Source organism: Engystomops pustulosus, chromosome 11 (assembly GCF_040894005.1).
Source record: "Engystomops pustulosus chromosome 11, aEngPut4.maternal, whole genome shotgun sequence".
NCBI classification, from domain to species: domain Eukaryota; kingdom Metazoa; phylum Chordata; class Amphibia; order Anura; family Leptodactylidae; genus Engystomops; species Engystomops pustulosus.
This window is the reverse complement of record NC_092421.1, coordinates 64,293,278-64,321,100: the sequence shown is the minus strand read 5'-3', so window position 1 is coordinate 64,321,100 and position 27,823 is coordinate 64,293,278. Positions and strand designations below refer to the sequence as shown.

Sequence of the window (27,823 nt, the reverse complement as noted above, 5' to 3'; positions counted from 1 at the left end):
CTATATACTACCGCTGCCTTATACTGCCCACATAATAGCACCTGTACACACAGCATATACTGCTATATACTACCGCTGCCTTATACTGCCCACATAATACCACCTGTACACACAGCATATACTGCTATATACTACCGCTGCCTTATACTGCCCACATAATAGCACCTGTACACACAGTATATACTGCTATATACTACCGCTGACTTATACTGCCCACATAATACCACCTGTACACACAGCATATACTGCTATATACTACCGCTGCCTTATACTGCCCACATAATAGCACCTGTACACACAGCATATACTGCTATATACTACCGCTGCCTTATACTGCCCACATAATAGCACCTGTATACACAGCATATACTGCTATATACTACCGCTGCCTTATACTGCCCACATAATAGCACCTGTACACACAGCATATACTGCTATATACTACCGCTGCCTTATACTGCCCACATAATAGCACCTGTACACACAGAATATACTGCTATATACTACCGCTGCCTTATACTGTCCACATAATAGCACCTGTACACACAGCATATACTGCTATATACTACCGCTGCCTTATACTGCCCACATAATAGCACCTGTACACACAGCATATACTGCTATATACTACCGCTGCCTTATACTGCCCACATAATAGCACCTGTACACACAGCATATACTGCTATATACTACCGCTGCCTTATACTGCCCATAATAGCACCTGTATACACAGCATATACTGCTATATACTACCGCTGCCTTATACTGCCCACATAATAGCACCTGTACACACAGCATATACTGCTATATACTACCGCTGCCTTATACTGCCCACATAATAGCACCTGCATACACAGCATATACTGCTATATACTACCGCTGCCTTATACTGCCCACATAATAGCACCTGTATACACAGAATATACTGCTATATACTACCGCTGCCTTATACTGCCCACATAATAGCACCTGTACACACAGCATATACTGCTATATACTACCGCTGCCTTATACTGCCCACATAATAGCACCTGTACACACAGAATATACTGCTATATACTACCGCTGCCTTATACTGCCCACATAATAGCACCTGTACACACAGCATATACTGCTATATACTACCGCTGCCTTATACTGCCCACATAATAGCACCTGTACACACAGCATATACTGCTATATACTACCGCTGCCTTATACTGCCCATAATAGCACCTGTACACACAGCATATACTGCTATATACTACCGCTGCCTTATACTGCCCACATAATAGCACCTGTATACACAGCATATACTGCTATATACTACCGCTGCCTTATACTGCCCACATAATAGCACCTGTACACACAGCATATACTGCTATATACTACCGCTGCCTTATACTGCCCACATAATAGCACCTGTATACACAGCATATACTGCTATATACTACCGCTGCCTTATACTGCCCACATAATAGCACCTGTATACACAGCATATACTGCTATATACTACCGCTGCCTTATACTGCCCACATAATAGCACCTGTACACACAGCATATACTGCTATATACTACCGCTGCCTTATACTGTCCACATAATAGCACCTGTACACACAGCATATACTGCTATACACTACCGCTGCCTTATACTGCCCACATAATAGCACCTGTACACACAGCATATACTGCTATATACTACCGCTGCCTTATACTGCCCATAATAGCACCTGTACACACAGCATATACTGCTATATACTACCGCTGCCTTATACTGTCCACATAATAGCACCTGTACACACAGCATATACTGCTATATACTACCGCTGCCTTATACTGCCCACATAATAGCACCTGTACACACAGCATATACTGCTATATACTACCGCTGCCTTATACTGCCCACATAATAGCACCTGTATACACAGCATATACTGCTATATACTACCGCTGCCTTATACTGCCCACATAATAGCACCTGTACACACAGCATATACTGCTATATACTACCGCTGCCTTATACTGCCCACATAATAGCACCTGTATACACAGCATATACTGCTATATACTACCGCTGCCTTATACTGCCCACATAATAGCACCTGTATACACAGCATATACTGCTATATACTACCGCTGCCTTATACTGCCCACATAATAGCACCTGTATACACAGCATATACTGCTATATACTACCGCTGCCTTATACTGCCCACATAATAGCACCTGTACACACAGCATATACTGCTATATACTACCGCTGCCTTATACTGCCCACATAATAGCACCTGTACACACAGCATATACTGCTATATACTACCGCTGCCTTATACTGCCCACATAATAGCACCTGTATACACAGCATATACTGCTATATACTACCGCTGCCTTATACTGCCCACATAATAGCACCTGTACACACAGCATATACTGCTATATACTACTGCTGCCTTATACTGCCCACATAATAGCACCTGTATACACAGCATATACTGCTATATACTACCGCTGCCTTATACTGCCCACATAATAGCACCTGTACACACAGCATATACTGCTATATACTACCGCTGCCTTATACTGCCCACATAATAGCACCTGTACACACAGCATATACTGCTATATACTACCGCTGCCTTATACTGCCCACATAATAGCACCTGTACACACAGCATATACTGCTATATACTACCGCTGCCTTATACTGCCCACATAATAGCACCTGTATACACAGCATATACTGCTATATACTACCGCTGCCTTATACTGCCCACATAATAGCACCTGTATACACAGAATATACTGCTATATACTACCGCTGCCTTATACTGCCCACATAATAGCACCTGTACACACAGCATATACTGCTATATACTACCGCTGCCTTATACTGCCCACATAATACCACCTGTACACACAGCATATACTGCTATATACTACCACTGCCTTATACTGCCCACATAATAGCACCTGTATACACAGCATATACTGCTATATACTACCGCTGACTTATACTGCCCACATAATAGCACCTGTACACACAGCATATACTGCTATATACTACCGCTGCCTTATACTGCCCACATAATAGCACCTGTATACACAGCATATACTGCTATATACTACCGCTGCCTTATACTGCCCACATAATAGCACCTGTACACACAGCATATACTGCTATATACTACCGCTGCCTTATACTGCCCACATAATAGCACCTGTATACACAGCATATACTGCTATATACTACCGCTGCCTTATACTGCCCACATAATAGCACCTGTACACACAGCATATACTGCTATATACTACCGCTGCCTTATACTGCCCACATAATAGCACCTGTACACACAGCATATACTGCTATATACTACCGCTGCCTTATACTGCCCACATAATAGCACCTGTACACACAGCATATACTGCTATATACTACCGCTGCCTTATACTGCCCACATAATAGCACCTGTACACACAGCATATACTGCTATATACTACCGCTGCCTTATACTGCCCACATAATAGCACCTGTATACACAGCATATACTGCTATATACTACCGCTGCCTTATACTGCCCACATAATAGCACCTGTATACACAGCATATACTGCTATATACTACCGCTGCCTTATACTGCCCACATAATAGCACCTGCATACACAGCATATACTGCTATATACTACCGCTGCCTTATACTGCCCACATAATAGCACCTGCATACACAGCATATACTGCTATATACTACCGCTGCCTTATACTGTCCACATAATAGCACCTGTATACACAGCATATACTGCTATATACTACCGCTGCCTTATACTGCCCACATAATAGCACCTGTACACACAGCATATACTGCTATATACTACCGCTGCCTTATACTGCCCACATAATAGCACCTGTACACACAGAATATACTGCTATATACTACCGCTGCCTTATACTGCCCACATAATAGCACCTGTATACACAGTATATACTGCTATATACTACCGATGCCTTATACTGCCCACATAATAGCACCTGTACACACAGCATATACTGCTATATACTACCGCTGCCTTATACTGCCCACATAATAGCACCTGTACACACAGCATATACTGCTATATACTACCGCTGCCTTATACTGCCCACATAATAGCACCTGTATACACAGCATATACTGCTATATACTACCGCTGCCTTATACTGCCCACATAATAGCACCTGTACACACAGCATATACTGCTATATACTACCGCTGCCTTATACTGCCCACATAATAGCACCTGTATACACAGCATATACTGCTATATACTACCGCTGCCTTATACTGCCCACATAATAGCACCTGTATACACAGCATATACTGCTATATACTACCGCTGCCTTATACTGCCCACATAATAGCACCTGTATACACAGCATATACTGCTATATACTACCGCTGCCTTATACTGCCCACATAATAGCACCTGTATACACAGCATATACTGCTATATACTACCGCTGACTTATACTGCCCACATAATACCACCTGTATACACAGCATATACTGCTATATACTACCGCTGCCTTATACTGCCCACATAATAGCACCTGTACACACAGCATATACTGCTATATACTACCGCTGCCTTATACTGCCCACATAATAGCACCTGTACACACAGTATATACTGCTATATACTACCGCTGCCTTATACTGCCCACATAATAGCACCTGTACACACAGCATATACTGCTATATACTACCGCTGCCTTATACTGCCCACATAATAGCACCTGTACACACAGCATATACCGCTATATACTACCGCTGCCTTATACTGCCCACATAATAGCACCTGTACACACAGCATTTACTGCTATATACTACCGCTACCTTATACTGCCCACATAATAGCACCTGTATACACAGCATATACTGCTATATACTACCGCTGCCTTATACTGCCCACATAATAGCACCTGTACACACAGCATATACTGCTATATACTACTGCTGCCTTATACTGCCAACATAATAGCACCTGTACACACAGCATATACTGCTATATACTACCGCTGCCTTATACTGCCCACATAATAGCACCTGTATACACAGAATATACTGCTATATACTACCGCTGCCTTATACTGCCCACATAATAGCACCTGCATACACAGCATATACTGCTATATACTACCGCTGCCTTATACTGCCCACATAATAGCACCTGTACACACAGCATATACTGCTATATACTACCGCTGCCTTATACTGCCCACATAATAGCACCTGTATACACAGCATATACTGCTATATACTACCGCTGCCTTATACTGCTCACATAATAGCACCTGTACACACAGAATATACTGCTATATACTACCGCTGCCTTATACTGCCCACATAATAGCACCTGTACACACAGAATATACTGCTATATACTACCGCTGCCTTATACTGCCCACATAATAGCACCTGTATACACAGCATATACTGCTATATACTACCGCTGTCTTATACTGCCCACATAATAGCACCTGTATACACAGCATATGCAACATCCCCCACCGGGGCCTAGCCCTTGAGGTGAGGCCTGGAGACAGCCGGGGCCCGCAGTACCGGAGTGGCTGGCGGTTGCGGCCTAAGCACGCTTGTGTCACGGTGCTTGGTACGGGGTAACCGGAGGGCTGTCCTACAGCCTGGCAGGTCTCCAGCAGGGTGGTGTTGGCAAGAAATGATGAGGGAGCGGCTGCTATAGCGGATCTCCCTGGGGCAACCCCTTAATGTCCCGAGTGTGAGTCTCTGTGTGGTGGACAGGGTGCCGGTGATGATGGTAGTTGTAGTAGCAGGGACCAGACGGAGGCAAAGGTTGAAGAAAACAACTTACAGTTCTTTATTGGAACCGCAGGAACTTCAGCAACATGCCGTGAACAAATTGGTGGAGTGCTGGAGAGGTACTTGGAGGGAGCCGCAGGAGTAGAGCACCAGCCTGGATGCAGATGGCAGGCTGGGCGGTAGCTGTGTCCTAGTAGGATGCTTCAGCTTGTTCTCAGGGGCTTCAGGTATCACCCTTAAAGGTAGGATGATACCCCTTTCCTCACTACACTAAATCCTAGTTCCACTCTTCAGAGGCAGGGGCTAGGCTCTTCCTGCTCTGGTCTGGTGTGCTAGGGGTACAGACTCCTAAGAGCCTGTACTGGAGAGACTCCAGTCTCCCCCTGAGCTACAGCTCAGCTAGCTACTAACTCCTCACATTCTTAAGTCCTAAGTCTCAAGCCTCTCGAACATTCTGGGCCAGGGGTTTTATCATCTCCCCTTGGTCAGGTGGTGGCTGCTCCTCCAATTACCTCTCAGCTTACAGAGACAGGATGCAATACATGTGATTGGTTACTAGACTCTTACATCACACAGAACAATTAACTTCTGCCTTGCCAGGCAGGATTAACCACTGCAATGTCCCCTGTGTGATGTGATGACATGCTGTGGGGCTGATTCGCAAGCACTCCTTCGCCATTGCATCGGCGAGGGTGTTGCATACCCCGGGGGCAATTGAAAGAGCCGCCCTCGGCTCGACTATAGATGTTTTGGGGCACAGAGGGGGCTAAGGGCACTTCTGGTAAGTGCAGGCTATGTGAGGTGTAGGGACAAACCGCCCATGGTCCTGGAGACAGGCACCTGGGTTGGTGTCGGGCTAAGACAAAAACATGTAGCTGTATGACAGTTGGTCGCTGACGCCATTAAACCGAACTGTACAGTAGGAAAGGTGTGGTGTCATGTCCTGTAATCCACTCCTTGCACCAAGGCCTGTATATTTGTTATGTAAACACTTCTTCCCTGGCGACAAATATATAGTGTGTCTATCTGCATTGCATTAGCATATGCGACACGAGTACCTCCTGACTGGCATCCTTACCCATGTATGGGTGGCATCCAGGTGCTAACTCCGTAACACCCCCGGTCCCCTTAGGACCCGCAGTTTACGGACTACCCCCACGTGCAAACCTCGGTTTGAGGGATCAGGTAGCGGTCAGTGTTTTACAAAAAGACGGTCCGACACAGCCACACTACAACCTGAAAAGCCTATGAAAGGGTTAATGCAGACTACTGGCAAATATGACAGTGTGCAAACAGGTTAAGATAAATTCACATTGGCTTAGGAGCCCAATGGGTACCCATCTTGAACGTTACAAACGTTACAGAGGTAGATAGGCTAATCAGGGTAGCACGATAGTAAATGTCTCTTTTCCTGCAAAGAAAAGGCATAAAGAGTGCATGCAGAATGTCCATACCTAAAAAGGAAGGCATTAAGTGCAAAATAATAGTCAATAGACATAGCAACTTTTCCCTGGTAGTATCTGGCAAAAGTCTCACAGAAGGTCTCCAATAGGAAAGTCCATCTTCTGGGCACAGCCCTTGATGTGGGGAAAAGTGCAATAAAGTTGCAAAGGGTCTCCTCTATGTGTAGAGGGACAGAGTCCTTTGAAGACATTCCCTGCTGTGGCAGAGAAAGGGTGCTATCATAGCACAGAAAAGTGGAAAATCTCTTGACTGAGATAAATAAGGGTAAGAGTCTCAGGAAAGTCTCTGGCTCTATAGGGTAGGAAAAAGCAGATATACAATATATACACAGTACCTGAAGAAGGCTTTCAGCCCGTCAGGGGTTACTCGGCATCGCTGGGTTCAGCAAAGACAAGATCCAGCTCCAGCAAGGGATCCTGTACATCCTCAGCGGGGATGGGTTCCGGCTGGGGACACCCGGTGGCAGTAGTGGGTACTGCAGGTGCAGCAACATCCTCCGGCCCTTCAGGGGGAGGAGCGCTGTCGCCCGGGGTGTCGGCTGTTCCAGCCGGGGGCTCAACTGAGCCATGGACCACGGAGGGGTCCAGGAAGAAATAAACAGAGCCCGGCGGCCGAGCCGCGGCTCCTTCCAGCTCCGGTTCTTCCGGGGCCGGGTCATCACCCCATCGGGAGCCGACAAGGGGAGATGTGGGCCTAGATGGAACCTCCGGACAAGGTCCGCTAGCCGGGATGTCCTCTCCCACAGAAGAGCCGCGGGACCTGGCAATGCTCCCGGCAGGGGAGACGGTGGGGGTGGCGCCCTGTATCATGCCCGGCCCATGGATGGCAATGGGACCCGTACTCACGATTACCGTGGATGGGGCATTCACGTGGGTCACCGCCCGGGGACTCGCAGCCGAGGAAGAAGAGGTGTTCGGAGATTCCGGCCACTCGTCGTCCTCATACCAGTCATCGTGCGGGTAGTAGCGGTCCTCATCGGAGTCGGGGATCCGGATCACACCAGCCGCCCAAGGTCCTCGGGGCCCCTCTTGCAGGGAGAACTCAATGCACTCGCCTGGCTTCAGGTTGTGCTGGCTCTCCGGCAGATCAGGCCTCTTGACGGACCGGCGGGGTATAAATACTTCCCGTCCGGTGTAGTCCTGGGTGGCGAAGCCATAGCCCCGCTGCTTATCAAAGAACCGGACCATGCCGGTGGTGCGGTTCTTCTCCACCCAGGCTCCAGCTGTAGACCGGCCGGCCATATAACGTTGGGCCTCCTTCTCGCGGCGTCGCTGCTCCGAGACAGCGTCCCGGAGCCGCTGGCGGGCGGCCTCACCTCGGCCACGTGGCTGCGGAGGTGTCGGTGCTGGGGCTCGTGGCTCCGGTGCAGGCTCGGATCTCCGTGTTGGTCGGGCAGGTGCCGGAACAGGAGCGGGAGCAGCCGGAGGATCAGGAACCGTCACAGCAGGGCTGGTAGGCCGAACAACCGGGATGGTAGGCCTCGGAGCAGGCGGCACAGTCGCAGTAGGCCCAGGCGTTGGCTCGGCAGGAGTCGGGGCCTCCCCACGTGGCGCCTCCACGTGGGCCTGCGGGACCGGGATGGTAACCGGGATAGGTATCAGGAACCGCCCGGGTGGGACCTGGTACTGCGTCACCGTCTGATAACACGTCCTGGCGACAAAGGCCCGAGTCAATCCTCGGTGTAGCCGATGTCCAGCGGAGGGTCTCCGGACCGGCTGCGCAGAGACCACCACCATAGTCTCTAGTACCTCATAGAATTCAGGACGCTCCACAGGAGGGAAGGGCGGAGGACCCCACATGGTGTTGTCCTCACTGTCCAAAATCCACTCAAGTTCTGGCGCTTCTCTGAGGCAGGGCAGGAAGTCCGCCTCGAGCCAGTGGGAGGAGTCCAAGTCCTTCCCGCCAAGAGCTGTGGCGGGCTCTAATTTTTCCTGCGCCACAGGAGGCGGGGTTCGCGCCATTCGCGCGTGGGTGGAGCTTGATGCGTCATCTGGGTTTCCCGCCAGTGAAGGTTTTGGCGGGCTTGAATTATTTGCTGCGCCACAGTTTCTGAGGCAAAAATCTTCGGGCGCGGCAGCGCCGGATGTAGCAGAGCTGGTACAGTTCTTGCCAGGATTAACCTCTGGAGCGCTGGAGCGGCGCTCTACAGCATGTGGCAGCAGTATAACACAGTTCATTCCAGAAACACACAAGTCCTTGGGCCTAAACCCGGATGGCAGCAGGGTTAGGCAGCACAGTCTTTTTAATAAAGGAAAGTCTTTAATGCCGTAATAAGGCACAGAAGTATCAATCCTGTTCGTGACGCCACTTGCAACATCCCCCACCGGGGCCTAGCCCTTGAGGTGAGGCCTGGAGACAGCCGGGGCCCGCAGTACCGGAGTGGCTGGCGGTTGCGGCCTAAGCACGCTTGTGTCACGGTGCTTGGTACGGGGTAACCGGAGGGCTGTCCTACAGCCTGGCAGGTCTCCAGCAGGGTGGTGTTGGCAAGAAATGATGAGGGAGCGGCTGCTATAGCGGATCTCCCTGGGGCAACCCCTTAATGTCCCGAGTGTGAGTCTCTGTGTGGTGGACAGGGTGCCGGTGATGATGGTAGTTGTAGTAGCAGGGACCAGACGGAGGCAAAGGTTGAAGAAAACAACTTACAGTTCTTTATTGGAACCGCAGGAACTTCAGCAACATGCCGTGAACAAATTGGTGGAGTGCTGGAGAGGTACTTGGAGGGAGCCGCAGGAGTAGAGCACCAGCCTGGATGCAGATGGCAGGCTGGGCGGTAGCTGTGTCCTAGTAGGATGCTTCAGCTTGTTCTCAGGGGCTTCAGGTATCACCCTTAAAGGTAGGATGATACCCCTTTCCTCACTACACTAAATCCTAGTTCCACTCTTCAGAGGCAGGGGCTAGGCTCTTCCTGCTCTGGTCTGGTGTGCTAGGGGTACAGACTCCTAAGAGCCTGTACTGGAGAGACTCCAGTCTCCCCCTGAGCTACAGCTCAGCTAGCTACTAACTCCTCACATTCTTAAGTCCTAAGTCTCAAGCCTCTCGAACATTCTGGGCCAGGGGTTTTATCATCTCCCCTTGGTCAGGTGGTGGCTGCTCCTCCAATTACCTCTCAGCTTACAGAGACAGGATGCAATACATGTGATTGGTTACTAGACTCTTACATCACACAGAACAATTAACTTCTGCCTTGCCAGGCAGGATTAACCACTGCAATGTCCCCTGTGTGATGTGATGACATGCTGTGGGGCTGATTCGCAAGCACTCCTTCGCCATTGCATCGGCGAGGGTGTTGCACATATACTGCTATATACTACCGCTGCCTTATACTGCCCACATAATAGCACCTGTACACACAGCATATACTGCTATATACTACCGCTGCCTTATACTGCCCACATAATAGCACCTGTATACACAGCATATACTGCTATATACTACCGCTGCCTTATACTGCCCACATAATACCACCTGTACACACAGCATATACTGCTATATACTACCGCTGCCTTATACTGCCCACATAATAGCACCTGTACACACAGCATATACTGCTATATACTACCGCTGCCTTATACTGCCCACATAATAGCACCTGTATACACAGCATATACTGCTATATACTACCGCTGCCTTATACTGCCCACATAATAGCACCTGTACACACAGCATATACTGCTATATACTACCGCTGCCTTATACTGCCCACATAATAGCACCTGTACACACAGCATATACTGCTATATACTACCGCTGACTTATACTGCCCACATAATAGCACCTGTACACACAGCATATACTGCTATATACTACCGCTGCCTTATACTGCCCACATAATAGCACCTGTACACACAGAATATACTGCTATATACTACCGCTGCCTTATACTGCCCACATAATAGCACCTGTACACACAGCATATACTGCTATATACTACCGCTGCCTTATACTGCCCACATAATAGCACCTGTATACACAGCATATACTGCTATATACTACCGCTGCCTTATACTGCCCATAATAGCACCTGTATACACAGCATATACTGCGATATACTACCGCTGCCTTATACTGCCCACATAATAGCACCTGTATACACAGCATATACTGCTATATACTACCGCTGACTTATACTGCCCACATAATAGCACCTGTATACACAGCATATACTGCTATATACTACCGCTGCCTTATACTGCCCACATAATAGCACCTGTATACACAGCATATACTGCTATATACTACCGCTGCCTTATACTGCCCACATAATAGCACCTGTACACACAGCATATACTGCTATATACTACCGCTGCCTTATACTGCCCACATAATAGCACCTGTATACACAGCATATACTGCTATATACTACCGCTGCCTTATACTGCCCACATAATAGCACCTGTATACACAGCATATACTGCTATATACTACCGCTGCCTTATACTGCCCACATAATAGCACCTGTACACACAGCATATACTGCTATATACTACCGCTGCCTTATACTGCCAACATAATAGCACCTGTATACACAGCATATACTGCTATATACTACCGCTGCCTTATACTGTCCACATAATACCACCTGTATACACAGCATATACTGCTATATACTACCGCTGCCTTATACTGCCCACATAATAGCACCTGTACACACAGCATATACTGCTATATACTACCGCTGCCTTATACTGCCCACATAATAGCACCTGTACACACAGCATATACTGCTATATACTACCGCTGCCTTATACTGCCCACATAATAGCACCTGTATACACAGCATATACTGCTATATACTACCGCTGCCTTATACTGCCCACATAATAGCACCTGTATACACAGCATATACTGCTATATACTACCGCTGCCTTATACTGCCCACATAATAGCACCTGTATACACAGCATATACTGCTATATACTACCGCTGCCTTATACTGCCCACATAATAGCACCTGTACACACAGAATATACTGCTATATACTACCGCTGCCTTATACTGCCCACATAATAGCACCTGTACACACAGCATATACTGCTATATACTACCGCTGCCTTATACTGCCCACATAATAGCACCTGTATACACAGCATATACTGCTATATACTACCGCTGCCTTATACTGCCCATAATAGCACCTGTATACACAGCATATACTGCGATATACTACCGCTGCCTTATACTGCCCACATAATAGCACCTGTATACACAGCATATACTGCTATATACTACCGCTGACTTATACTGCCCACATAATAGCACCTGTATACACAGCATATACTGCTATATACTACCGCTGCCTTATACTGCCCACATAATAGCACCTGTATACACAGCATATACTGCTATATACTACCGCTGCCTTATACTGCCCACATAATAGCACCTGTACACACAGCATATACTGCTATATACTACCGCTGCCTTATACTGCCCACATAATAGCACCTGTATACACAGCATATACTGCTATATACTACCGCTGCCTTATACTGCCCACATAATAGCACCTGTATACACAGCATATACTGCTATATACTACCGCTGCCTTATACTGCCCACATAATAGCACCTGTACACACAGCATATACTGCTATATACTACCGCTGCCTTATACTGCCAACATAATAGCACCTGTATACACAGCATATACTGCTATATACTACCGCTGCCTTATACTGTCCACATAATACCACCTGTATACACAGCATATACAGGCGGTCCCCTACTTAAGGACACCCGACTTACAGACAACTCATAGTTACAGACGGACCCCTCTGCCCACTGTGACCTCTGGTGAAGCTCTCTGGATGCTTTACTATAGTCCCAGACTGCAATGATCAGCTGTAAGATGCCTGTAATGAAGCTTTATTGATAATTCTTGGTCCAATTACACCAAAAATTTTGAAACTCCAATTGTCACTGGGGCAAAAGAAAAAAAATTGTCTAGAACTTCCATTATAAAATATACAGTTTCGACTTACATACAAATTCAACTTAAGAACAAACCTCCAGACCCTATCTTGTATGTAACCCGGGGACTGCCTGTACTGCTATATACTACCGCTGCCTTATACTGCCCATAATAGCACCTGCATACACAGCATATACTGCTATATACTACCGCTGCCTTATACTGCCCACATAATAGCACCTGTATACACAGCATATACTGCTATATACTACCGCTGCCTTATACTGCCCACATAATAGCACCTGTATACACAGCATATACTGCTATATACTACCGCTGCCTTATACTGCCCACATAATAGCACCTGTACACACAGCATATACTGCTATATACTACCGCTGCCTTATACTGCCCATATAATAGCACCTGTATACACAGCATATACTGCTATATACTACCGCTGCCTTATACTGCCCACATAATAGCACCTGTATACACAGCATATACTGCTATATACTACCGCTGCCTTATACTGCCCACATAATAGCACCTGTACACACAGCATATACTGCTATATACTACCGCTGCCTTATACTGCCCACATAATAGCACCTGTACACACAGCATATACTGCTATATACTACCGCTGCCTTATACTGCCCACATAATAGCACCTGTACACACAGCATATACTGCTATACACTACCGCTGCCTTATACTGCCCACATAATAGCACCTGTATACACAGCATATACTGCTATATACTACCGCTGCCTTATACTGCCCACATAATAGCACCTGTACACACAGCATATACTGCTATATACTACCGCTGCCTTATACTGCCCACATAATAGCACCTGTATACACAGCATATACTGCTATATACTACCGCTGCCTTATACTGCCCACATAATAGCACCTGTACACACAGAATATACTGCTATATACTACCGCTGCCTTATACTGCCCACATAATAGCACCTGTATACACAGCATATACTGCTATATACTACCGCTGCCTTATACTGCCCACATAATAGCACCTGTATACACAGCATATACTGCTATATACTACCGCTGCCTTATACTGCCCACATAATAGCACCTGTACACACAGCATATACTGCTATATACTACCGCTGCCTTATACTGCCCACATAATAGCACCTGTACACACAGAATATACTGCTATATACTACCGCTGCCTTATACTGCCCACATAATAGCACCTGTATACACAGTATATACTGCTATATACTACCGCTGCCTTATACTGCCCACATAATAGCACCTGTACACACAGCATATACTGCTATATACTACCGCTGCCTTATACTGTCCACATAATAGCACCTGTACACACAGCATATACTGCTATATACTACCGCTGCCTTATACTGCCCACATAATAGCACCTGTATACACAGCATATACTGCTATATACTACCGCTGCCTTATACTGTCCACATAATAGCACCTGTATACACAGCATATACTGCTATATACTACCGCTGCCTTATACTGCCCACATAATAGCACCTGTATACACAGCATATACTGCTATATAATACCGCTGCCTTATACTGCCCACATAATAGCACCTGTACACACAGCATATACTGCTATATACTACCGCTGCCTTATACTGCCCACATAATAGCACCTGTACACACAGCATATACTGCTATATACTACCGCTGCCTTATACTGCCCACATAATAGCACCTGTATACACAGCATATACTGCTATATACTACCGCTGCCTTATACTGCCCACATAATAGCACCTGTATACACAGCATATACTGCTATATACTACCGCTGCCTTATACTGCCCACATAATAGCACCTGTACACACAGCATATACTGCTATATACTACCGCTGCCTTATACTGCCCACATAATAGCACCTGTACACACAGCATATACTGCTATACACTACCGCTGCCTTATACTGCCCACATAATAGCACCTGTACACACAGCATATACTGCTATATACTACCGCTGCCTTATACTGCCCACATAATAGCACCTGTACACACAGCATATACTGCTATATACTACCGCTGCCTTATACTGCCCACATAATAGCACCTGTACACACAGAATATACTGCTATATACTACCGCTGCCTTATACTGCCCACATAATAGCACCTGTATACACAGCATATACTGCTATATACTACCGCTGCCTTATACTGCCCACATAATAGCACCTGTATACACAGCATATACTGCTATATACTACCGCTGCCTTATACTGCCCACATAATAGCACCTGTACACACAGCATATACTGCTATATACTACCGCTGCCTTATACTGCCCACATAATAGCACCTGTATACACAGCATATACTGCTATATACTACCGCTGCCTTATACTGCCCACATAATAGCACCTGTATACACAGCATATACTGCTATATACTACCGCTGCCTTATACTGCCCACATAATAGCACCTGTACACACAGCATATACTGCTATATACTACCGCTGCCTTATACTGCCCACATAATAGCACCTGTACACACAGCATATACTGCTATATACTACCGCTGCCTTATACTGCCCACATAATAGCACCTGTACACACAGCATATACTGCTATACACTACCGCTGCCTTATACTGCCCACATAATAGCACCTGTACACACAGCATATACTGCTATATACTACCGCTGCCTTATACTGCCCACATAATAGCACCTGTACACACAGCATATACTGCTATATACTACCGCTGCCTTATACTGCCCACATAATAGCACCTGTACACACAGAATATACTGCTATATACTACCGCTGCCTTATACTGCCCACATAATAGCACCTGTATACACAGCATATACTGCTATATACTACCGCTGCCTTATACTGCACACATAATAGCACCTGTATACACAGCATATACTGCTATATACTACCGCTGCCTTATACTGCCCACATAATAGCACCTGTACACACAGCATATACTGCTATATACTACCGCTGCCTTATACTGCCCACATAATAGCACCTGTACACACAGAATATACTGCTATATACTACCGCTGCCTTATACTGCCCACATAATAGCACCTGTATACACAGCATATACTGCTATATACTACCGCTGCCTTATACTGCCCACATAATAGCACCTGTATACACAGCATATACTGCTATATAATACCGCTGCCTTATACTGCCCACATAATAGCACCTGTACACACAGCATATACTGCTATATACTACCGCTGCCTTATACTGCCCACATAATAGCACCTGTACACACAGCATATACTGCTATATACTACCGCTGCCTTATACTGCCCACATAATAGCACCTGTATACACAGCATATACTGCTATATACTACCGCTGCCTTATACTGCCCACATAATAGCACCTGTATACACAGCATATACTGCTATATACTACCGCTGCCTTATACTGCCCACATAATAGCACCTGTATACACAGCATATACTGCTATATACTACCGCTGCCTTATACTGCCCACATAATAGCACCTGTACACACAGCATATACTGCTATATACTACCGCTGCCTTATACTGCCCATAATAGCACCTGTATACACAGCATATACTGCTATATACTACCGCTGCCTTATACTGCCCACATAATAGCACCTGTACACACAGCATATACTGCTATATACTACCGCTGCCTTATACTGCCCACATAATAGCACCTGTATACACAGAATATACTGCTATATACTACCGCTGCCTTATACTGCCCACATAATAGCACCTGTACACACAGCATATACTGCTATATACTACCGCTGCCTTATACTGCCCACATAATAGCACCTGTATACACAGCATATACTGCTATATACTACCGCTGCCTTATACTGTCCACATAATAGCACCTGTACACACAGCATATACTGCTATATACCACCGCAGCCTTATACTGCCCACATAATAGCACCTGTACACACAGCATATACTGCTATATACTACCGCTGCCTTATACTGTCCACATAATAGCACCTGTATACACAGCATATACTGCTATATACTACCGCTGCCTTATACTGCCCACATAATAGCACCTGTATACACAGCATATACTGCTATATACTACCGCTGCCTTATACTGCCCACATAATAGCACCTGTACACACAGCATATACTGCTATATACTACCGCTGCCTTATACTACCCACATAATAGCACCTGTATACACAGAATATACTGCTATATACTACCGCTGCCTTATACTGCCCACATAATAGCACCTGTACACACAGCATATACTGCTATATACTACCGCTGCCTTATACTGCCCACATAATAGCACCTGTATACACAGCATATACTGCTATATACTACCGCTGCCTTATACTGTCCACATAATAGCACCTGTACACACAGCATATACTGCTATATACCACCGCAGCCTTATACTGCCCACATAATAGCACCTGTACACACAGCATATACTGCTATATACTACCGCTGCCTTATACTGCCCACATAATAGCACCTGTATACACAGCATATACTGCTATATACTACCGCTGCCTTATACTGCCCACATAATAGCACCTGTATACACAGCATATACTGCTATATACTACCGCTGCCTTATACTGCCCACATAATAGCACCTGTACACACAGCATATACTGCTATATACTACCGCTGCCTTATACTGCCCACATAATAGCACCTGTACACACAGCATATACTGCTATATACTACCGCTGCCTTATACTGCCCACATAATAGCACCTGTATACACAGTATATACTGCTATATACTACCGCTGCCTTATACTGCCCACATAATAGCACCTGTACACACAGCATATACTGCTATATACTACCGCTGCCTTATACTGCCCACATAATAGCACCTGTATACACAGTATATACTGCTATATACTACCGCTGCCTTATACTGCCCACATAATAGCACCTGTACACACAGCATATACTGCTATATACTACCGCTGCCTTATACTGCCCACATAATAGCACCTGTATACACAGCATATACTGCTATATACTACCGCTGCCTTATACTGTCCACATAATAGCACCTGTACACACAGCATATACTGCTATATACCACCGCAGCCTTATACTGCCCACATAATAGCACCTGTACACACAGCATATACTGCTATATACTACCGCTGCCTTATACTGCCCACATAATAGCACCTGTATACACAGCATATACTGCTATATACTACCGCTGCCTTATACTGCCCACATAATAGCACCTGTATACACAGCATATACTGCTATATACTACCGCTGCCTTATACTGCCCACATAATAGCACCTGTACACACAGCATATACTGCTATATACTACCGCTGCCTTATACTGCCCACATAATAGCACCTGTACACACAGCATATACTGCTATATACTACCGCTGCCTTATACTGCCCACATAATAGCACCTGTATACACAGTATATACTGCTATATACTACCGCTGCCTTATACTGCCCACATAATAGCACCTGTACACACAGCATATACTGCTATATACTACCGCTGCCTTATACTGCCCACATAATAGCACCTGTATACACAGTATATACTGCTATATACTACCGCTGCCTTATACTGTCCACATAATAGCACCTGTACACACAGCATATACTGCTATATACTACCGCTGCCTTATACTGCCCACATAATAGCACCACACTATAAAGAAAGCACTTAATAGCAGCATATACTGCTGATCCAATACCTCCATATACTTCGCACATATACCACCTGTATACACAGCATATACTGCTGATACAATACCACCATATACTACGCACAAATACCACCTGTATAAACAGTGTATTATGCTATATACTACCCACATATACCACCTGTATACACAGCATATACTGCTACATACTACCCACATATACCACCTGTATACACAGCATATACTGCTATATACTACCCACATATACCACCTGTATACACAGCATATACTGCTATATACTACCCACATATACCACCTGTATACACAGCATATACTGCTATATACTACCCACATATACCACTTGCTGGCCCCCACTTACATCACTGAGCTGCTGGGCGTTCACCTTCGCCTGGACCATCTGCGGGGTCTCCGGGACAGAACTGAACTTCACCTTGTCAATGCTCTGCCGGTAATTCACCTACAGGGGGCACAAGCAGGAAAACATGGAGTTAGCAGCATATGACGGACAGGACAATCCATGTCAGGAACACACTTCTCTGCTGAAATACTTTGTGCTGCTGGGGACTCCTTCCACTGTAAAGTGTATACTCTCTATTTTTTTTAGATATTGGTCCCTCAGTCAATATAAAGAGCGTCCTGTGTAACTTACATCTTTTAGGGGCTCCAGCTTCTTTGTGGTCTGGTAGGATGGAGCAAGGGTTGCTGGGTAACAATATTCTCCATCTGTGCTATCAGCCTTATCTGATTTGTAGGTGAGCTGCAAGACACGGGACACAGATCAGTTTCCAGCCATTGGACAGATAATACAGCCACCACTAGGGGGAGCTCACTGCATACAGATTATAAAGCCACCACCAGGGGGAGCTCACTGCATACAGATTATACAGCCACCACTAGGGGGAGCTCACTGCATACAGATTATAAAGCCACCACTAGGGGGAGCTCACTACATACAGATAATACAGTCACTACTAGGGAGAGCTTCTCACATAACAATGACTCACATTACTGGCGAGGGTCCCGGCTTTCATGGCGTGTAACGTACGGCGATCCATACCGACCCCGTCGTAATGTCCCTTCATTTGAGTCTGGTACTTTTCTTTGTATTTGAGCTATGAATAAGGGATGATAAGATTCATTCAATCACATCGCTCATAACAGGATGAGCATTGGTGGAATAATGGAAGTCACATTTAAATCACAAATTGTAACATTGTAATTGTAAGATTATACAGCCACCACTAGGGGGAGCTCACTTCATACAGATTATACACCACCACTAGGGGGAGCTCCTGACATACAGATTATACAGCCACCACTAGGGGGAGCTCACTTCATACAGATTATACACCACCACTAGGGGGAGCTCACTTCATACAGATTATACACCACCACTAGGGGGAGCTCACAACATACAGATTATGCAGCCACCACTAGGAGGAGATCACTACATACAGATTATGCAGCCACCACTAGGGGGAGCTCACTACATACATATTATACACCACCACTAGGGGGAGCTCACAACATACAGATTATGCAGCCACCACTAGGAGGAGATCACTACATACAGATTATGCAGCCACCACTAGGAGGAGATCACTACATACAGATTATACAGCCACCACTAGGGGGAGCTCACTTCATACAGATTATACACCACCACTAGGGGGAGCTCACTACATACAGATTATACAGCCACCACTAGGAGGAGATCACTACATACAGATTATACAATCACCACTAGGGGGAGCTCACAACATACAGATTATGCAGCCACCACTAGGGGGAGCTCACTTCATACAGATTATACACCACCAATAGGGGGAGCTCACAACATACAGATTATGCAGCCACCACTAGGAGGAGATCACTACATACAGATTATGCAGCCACCACTAGGAGGAGATCACTACATACAGATTATGCAGCCACCTCTACCTACTGTATCTCTCTTTTGCTACTTTCATGGTAAAGGGGCCGCGGTACAAGGGTACGGCCGATTTGTAAACTCTGTGCAGCTCTACGTAATCTGTGTGTGCGCTATATAAATAAAGGAATTATTATTATTAGGAATTATTAAGGTAGCAAAAGAGGAATGGCTTTCCTTGTCCCATCCTGGAAAACGTATTTGCGTATCTTTCCCATAATCCCCTAGTGGAACATAAATGGCGTAACCTATTAAATGGGTTTTCCCACCAACAAAAGTTAGGCCCTTACTTGCCTCAGTGATGAGACCCCCACATATCACAAAACGAGGGGCTCCGTCAGACTAATGGAGCAGACGGCCGCACATGACCGTTCTGCTCCATTAATCTCTAGCTGACGAAGATCGGTGAGTGCGGCGCTCAGCAATTTCCGTCAACTCCATACAATTAAAGGGGCAGAACAGTCATGTGCGGCCATCTGCTCCATTAGTCTGACGGAGCAACAAGGGGTCCGGCGGAGGTACGTGGGACCCCATCAGACCCCTAGTTTTCCTGATCTGTGGGGGTCTCAGCACCCTGGATAGGGCCTAACTTTTGTTAGTGGGAAAACCCCTTTAAGGACGCAGGGTTCTTTCGCTCATTTCTCGCTCTCCATCTTCAAAAATCCATAACTTTTTCCTTTTCCCTTGCGCAGAGCTGTGCGACGGCTTATTTTCTGCGTAACAAATTTTACTTCTCAGTCGCATTATTTATTATTCCATGACGTGTACTGTGAAGCTGGAAAAAAAAATCCCAAATGTGGTAAAACTGTTTTTACTGTTCGCTCCAAGTGACATTTGGGCGCTATTTTCTGTTATGGGGTTCACTGCTGGGAATAACATTTTGATATTTTGATAGATCGATAGATTTTGATACCTCACATGTTCGTGGTTTTAACTGTTTATTACGTTTTATATAACTTCTAAGGAAAGGGGGTGATTTGAATCTTTAGGTTTTTAAAAAAAAATTTATTATTATTTTAAACTTTTTTTTTTTACTATTTTTAGACCCTGTAGGGCACTTTAATCCTAAAAGTCTGATCGTTCCTACCATATAGTGCAATAATAATGTCATTTTTACACAGTATTCCTTACAATGAGCCACTGGGTGACAAGGGGGAGGGGAGTAAGAGGTTCTGGGGTTGATATCTGTCAATGTTGGTAGTTGTAGTCTTAGACGTGTCCAACATGTATCTGTTTCATTTTGTATCTTGCTGCGTGGTATCCACTCATGTCTGTAGTAAACACGGCTGTGATCTGCTCTGTGTTTATTGGGGTTTACATAAACCCCCCCACCCCAGCCTCAGGGATCTCTGTGTCTTCTAATCCCCCCATATCTAGTGTCCTGTACTATGTCACAAGGTCCTGGATGTAATACGGCACCGCAAACAAGTGTAAACATGAGCTCATGCAGTGGGGGAGCAAGATACGACTAGAAGCCCCCCAGCCAACCCATGAGAAGTCGCTCATTCTCATATCATCCCTGACCTGTCCTTGTAGTTTTAAAGGGTGTGTAAAGTTTTGCATCTTATGATTCCTTACTGCATATAAACCAATTCTTTAAAGGAAATCTACCACATGGATGCAGTATTGTAGACCAAGCACACTTACACACTGTTGTGTGTCTCCTAAAATAGGATCCGTCCTTCCTTTATCTTCTAATGGCTTCATTTTGGGGGAAATAGTCTTTAAAAAGTATTCAAACGAGCCTCAGGGGCTCCTGTCTACATCACAGAAGCCGATTCCGGCTTTGTCATCTGCTAATTATGCACATCTTTATTCACTGTTACTGCGACCCTACTCCTTCTCCTTCCCAGCCAGAGAGCCAGTGATGGGATAATTAGCAGAAAGGGTTTCTGTCACATAAACAGGAGCCCCTGAGGCTCATTTGAATAACTTTAACCAAATTGAGGCCATTTGAAGATAAAGGAAGAATGGATCCTGTTTCAGGGGACACACACCCACGTGTAAGTGTGCTTGGTGTACAATACCAAATCCATGTGGTAGATTTCCTTTAAGCTAAAGATCTTCCTTTATGTGTATGCAGCTGCCATGCGGACCCATGTGCCCAGGAGCAATAGGAATATGACATAACAGAAGGGTCTGACAAGAGTTATGTTGTAGTCTGTTACCATGAAGATTGAGGACTGTGCATTGCAGCTGTATACATAGTTATGGAGGATTTTAATAAAGAATATTAGTTATGTTGATTGACTGTTGGAGTTTTAAAAAAGGGTGTAAAGGTCAATAAGTCATTTAAAAAACGTCAAATAAATCCAAGATAAATCCAATATAAATGTGCAGGAAGTGTCTGCTACAAGGTGCGGAGCCCAGGTTATAATGGGAGCACCTGACACTATGGCAGGGGATGGTCAGATAGGGGGCTCTGCTTACATCACTCGTGTACTTGGAGATTTTGTTGACGTTCTGGAATTGGGGGGTTTCGCAGTAGTTGATGCTGTGGCCATGGGTGCTCTCGAGGTCCTTCTTGTATCCCACCTGGAAGACACAGGGAAGAGGGGAATTTGGAATGAGGTTATACATCTGCTGCCAGGAGGAGCCCCGTTTTTGCGTCGGGCCTCATAGACACATCACTGACCATCCTGTGTGCCCATCCCTCCAGACTCGCATCACTGACCACCCTGTGTGGCCGACCCCCCCCCCCCAAGACTCTCCTCACTGACCACCCTATGTGCCTGACCCTCCAGACTCACATCACTAACGACCCTATGTACCAGACCCCCAGACTCACATCACTGACCACCCTATGTGCCTGACCCCCCCCCCACCGACTCACCTCACTCACCACCCTATGTGCCTGACCCCCTCCCCCCCGACTCACCTCACCGACCACCCTATGTGCCCGACCCCCTGACTCACCTCATTGACCAGCCTATGTGCCAGACCCCACCAGACTAACCACACTGACCACCCTATGTGCCCAACCCCACCATACTTGCCTCACTGACCTTCCTATGTGTCTGGCCCCCCAGACTCACCTCACTGACCACTCTATGTGCCTGACCCCACCAGATTCACCTCACTGACCACCCTATGTGCCCGAACCCTCCCCCCAGACTCACCTCACTAACCACCGTATGTGCCTGACCCCCCCACTGACTCACCTCACTGACCACCCTATGTGCCTGACCCCCCCCCCCCCCTCCCTCCCCCAGACTCACCTCACTGACCAGCTTGTTCACATTCTGAGCTTGTTTTAGGGTCAGGTTGTCCTGGGCGGTCAGCGTGTGGTACTGGGCAGCGCCCCGCATTTTAGACAGATCCTTCTTATACTTGATCTGTCACATGAGAAAGATTAATGGGATATAAATGGATGAAAACTATGGAAAATCACCGCTCTCACACATCAGTCACACATACACCGGCCACACATCAGCTATAGACACTACATACTGGTAATATACAAGCATTGGCTATATACACACTACATACTGGTGATATACAAGCATTGGCTATATACACACTACATACTGGTGATATACATGCATTGGCTATATACACACTACATACTGGTGATATACAAGCATTGGCTATATACACACTACATACTGGTGATATACAAGCATTGGTTATATACACACTACATACTGGTGATATACAAGCATTGGCTATATACACACTACATACTGGTGATATACAAGCATTGGCTATATACACACTACATACTGGTGATATACAAGCATTGGCTATATACACACTACATACTGGTGATATACAAGTATTGGCTATATACACACACTACATACTGGTGATATACAAGCATTGGCTTATACACACTACATACTGGTGATATACAAGCATTGGCTATATACACACACTACATACTGGTGATATACAAGCATTGGCTATATACACACTACATACTGGTGATATACATGCATTGGCTATATACACACACTACATACTGGTGATATACATGCATTGGCTATATACACACACTACATACTGGTGATATACATGCATTGGCTATATACACACTACATACTGGTGATATACATGCATTGGCTATATACACACACTACATACTGGTGATATACAAGCATTGGCTATATACACACACTACATACTGGTGATATACATGCATTGGCTTATACACACTACATACTGGTGATATACAAGCATTGGCTATATACACACTACATACTGGTTATATATAAGCATTGGCTATATACACACACTACATACTGGTGATATACAAGCATTGGCTATATACACACACTACATACTGGTGATATACAAGCATTGGCTATATACTCACTACATACTGGTGATATACAAGCATTGGCTATATACACACTACATACTGGTGATATACAAGCATTGGCTATATACACACTACATACTGGTTATATATAAGCATTGGCTATATACACACACTACATACTGGTGATATACAAGCATTGGTTATATACACACACTACATACTGGTGATATACATGCATTGGCTATACACACACTACATACTGGTTATATACAAGCATTGGCTATATACACACACTACATACTGGTGATATACATGCATTGGCTATATACACACTACATACTGGTGATATACAAGCATTGGCTATATACACACTACATACTGGTGATATACATGCATTGGCTATATACACACTACATACTGGTGATATACATGCATTGGCTATATACACACAACATACTGGTGATATACAAGCATTGGCTATATACACACTACATACTGGTGATATACATGCATTGGCTATATACACACTACATACTGGTGATATACAAGCATTGGCTATATACACACTACATACTGGTGATATACATGCATTGGCTATATACACACTACATACTGGTGATACACAAGCATTGGCTATATACACACTACATACTGGTGATATACAAGTATTTGCTATATACACACACTACATACTGGTGATATACAAGCATTGGCTATATACACACACTACATACTGGTGATATACAAGCATTGGCTATATACACACTACATACTGGTGATATACAAGCATTGGCTATATACACACTACATACTGGTGATACACAAGCATTGGCTATATACACACTACATACTGGTGATATACAAGCATTGGCTTATACACACTACATACTGGTGATATACAAGCATTGGCTATATACACACACTACATACTGGTGATATACAAGCATTGGCTATATACACACTACATACTGGTGATATACAAGCATTGGCTATATACATACTACATACTGGTGATATACAAGCATTGGCTATATACACACACTACATACTGGTGATACACAAGCATTGGCTATATACACACTACATACTGGTGATATACAAGCATTGGCTATATACACACACTACATACTGGTGATATACAAGCATTGGCTATATACACACACTACATACTGGTGATATACAAGCATTGGCTATATACACACTACATACTGGTGATATACAAGCATTGGCTATATACACACTACATACTGGTGATATACAAGCATTGGCTATATACACACTACATACTGGTTATATATAAGCATTGGCTATATACACACACTACATACTGGTGATATACAAGCATTGGTTATATACACACACTACATACTGGTGATATACAAGCATTGGCTATATACACACTACATACTGGTGATATACAAGCATTGGCTATATACACACACTACATACTGGTGATACACAAGCATTGGCTATATACACACTACATACTGGTGATATACAAGCATTGGCTATATACACACACTACATACTGGTGATATACAAGCATTGGCTATATACACACACTACATACTGGTGATATACAAGCATTGGCTATATACACACACTACATACTGGTGATATACAAGCATTGGCTATATACACACACTACATACTGGTGATATACAAGCATTGGCTATATACACACACTACATACTGGTGATATACAAGCATTGGCTATATACACACTACATACTGGTGATATACAAGCATTGGCTATATACACACTACATACTGGTGATATACAAGCATTGGCTATATACACACTACATACTGGTTATATATAAGCATTGGCTATATACACACACTACATACTGGTGATATACAAGCATTGGTTATATACACACACTACATACTGGTGATATACAAGCATTGGCTATATACACACTACATACTGGTGATATACAAGTATTTGCTATATACACACTACATACTGGTAATATACAAGCATTGGCTATATACACACACTACATACTGGTGATATACAAGCATTGGCTATATACACACTACATACTGGTGATATACAAGCATTGGCTATACTCACATGTTAGCCATACATATACGGGTCACACATAGACCTGTCACACGCTCCTGTCCTCCACGTATCAGTCATTCATTTCATGTATTAACCATTCATTTATCTGTCTCACATGTGTGCATATTCTAGTCCATAGACATCACTTACATCACTGACGATTTCGTTTGCCTTTTTGGCGTTGAGGTAGGCCGGGGTGATCATGGCTGGGAAGCTGCCCTTCCCTCTGTACTCCTCTTCATCCTCCTCATACTCCTGCCCCAAAACATCATCATCAGACTGGTTACATTGTACATGGGGCAGGAGTGACGTGTATCAATGGCTGCAACTAAGTTTCCATTGAGACTAGTGTGGATCCTGCCCCTGTATCCTGCCCCACTATTCCCCTACAAAACATTTACCCCCTGTGACTAGGAGCACGGGGCCTATGAGGGATATCACATCTCTGAGGGGTTGTAGATGATCCAGGGGATGTTTCATCATATCATAGGCCTCATAGTTCTATCAGAAACGTTACATGCAGTCCTGGGGGATGGGGTGACAGCTCTGCACCCCTGCGGTCACATCTCATACCTCGCTCTGCTGCTCCGCACTCTGTCTGCTGGAGATAACATCTGCTGCACTCGCCTTCCCCTTCATCTCCCTCTGATACCGCTGGTGATATTTTACCTGCCACAAAGATA

The 27,823-nt window shown here is 45.1% G+C and overlaps 1 protein-coding gene across 1 annotated transcript in view; it reads right to left on the bottom strand.

Moving 5' to 3' along the window:
* Positions 1–27,823, bottom strand: part of NRAP (nebulin related anchoring protein) — a 76,853-nt gene that overhangs the window by 32,774 nt on the left and 16,256 nt on the right. The window contains exons 9-15 of the mRNA XM_072129325.1: positions 27,714–27,809; positions 27,291–27,395; positions 24,027–24,143; positions 23,239–23,343; positions 19,883–19,990; positions 19,528–19,635; positions 19,237–19,335 (exon numbers count right to left, since the gene is read on the bottom strand). Of these exons, the coding sequence (XP_071985426.1) occupies positions 19,237–19,335; positions 19,528–19,635; positions 19,883–19,990; positions 23,239–23,343; positions 24,027–24,143; positions 27,291–27,395; positions 27,714–27,809 (738 nt within the window). The remainder of the gene's footprint in view (positions 1–19,236; positions 19,336–19,527; positions 19,636–19,882; positions 19,991–23,238; positions 23,344–24,026; positions 24,144–27,290; positions 27,396–27,713; positions 27,810–27,823) is intronic.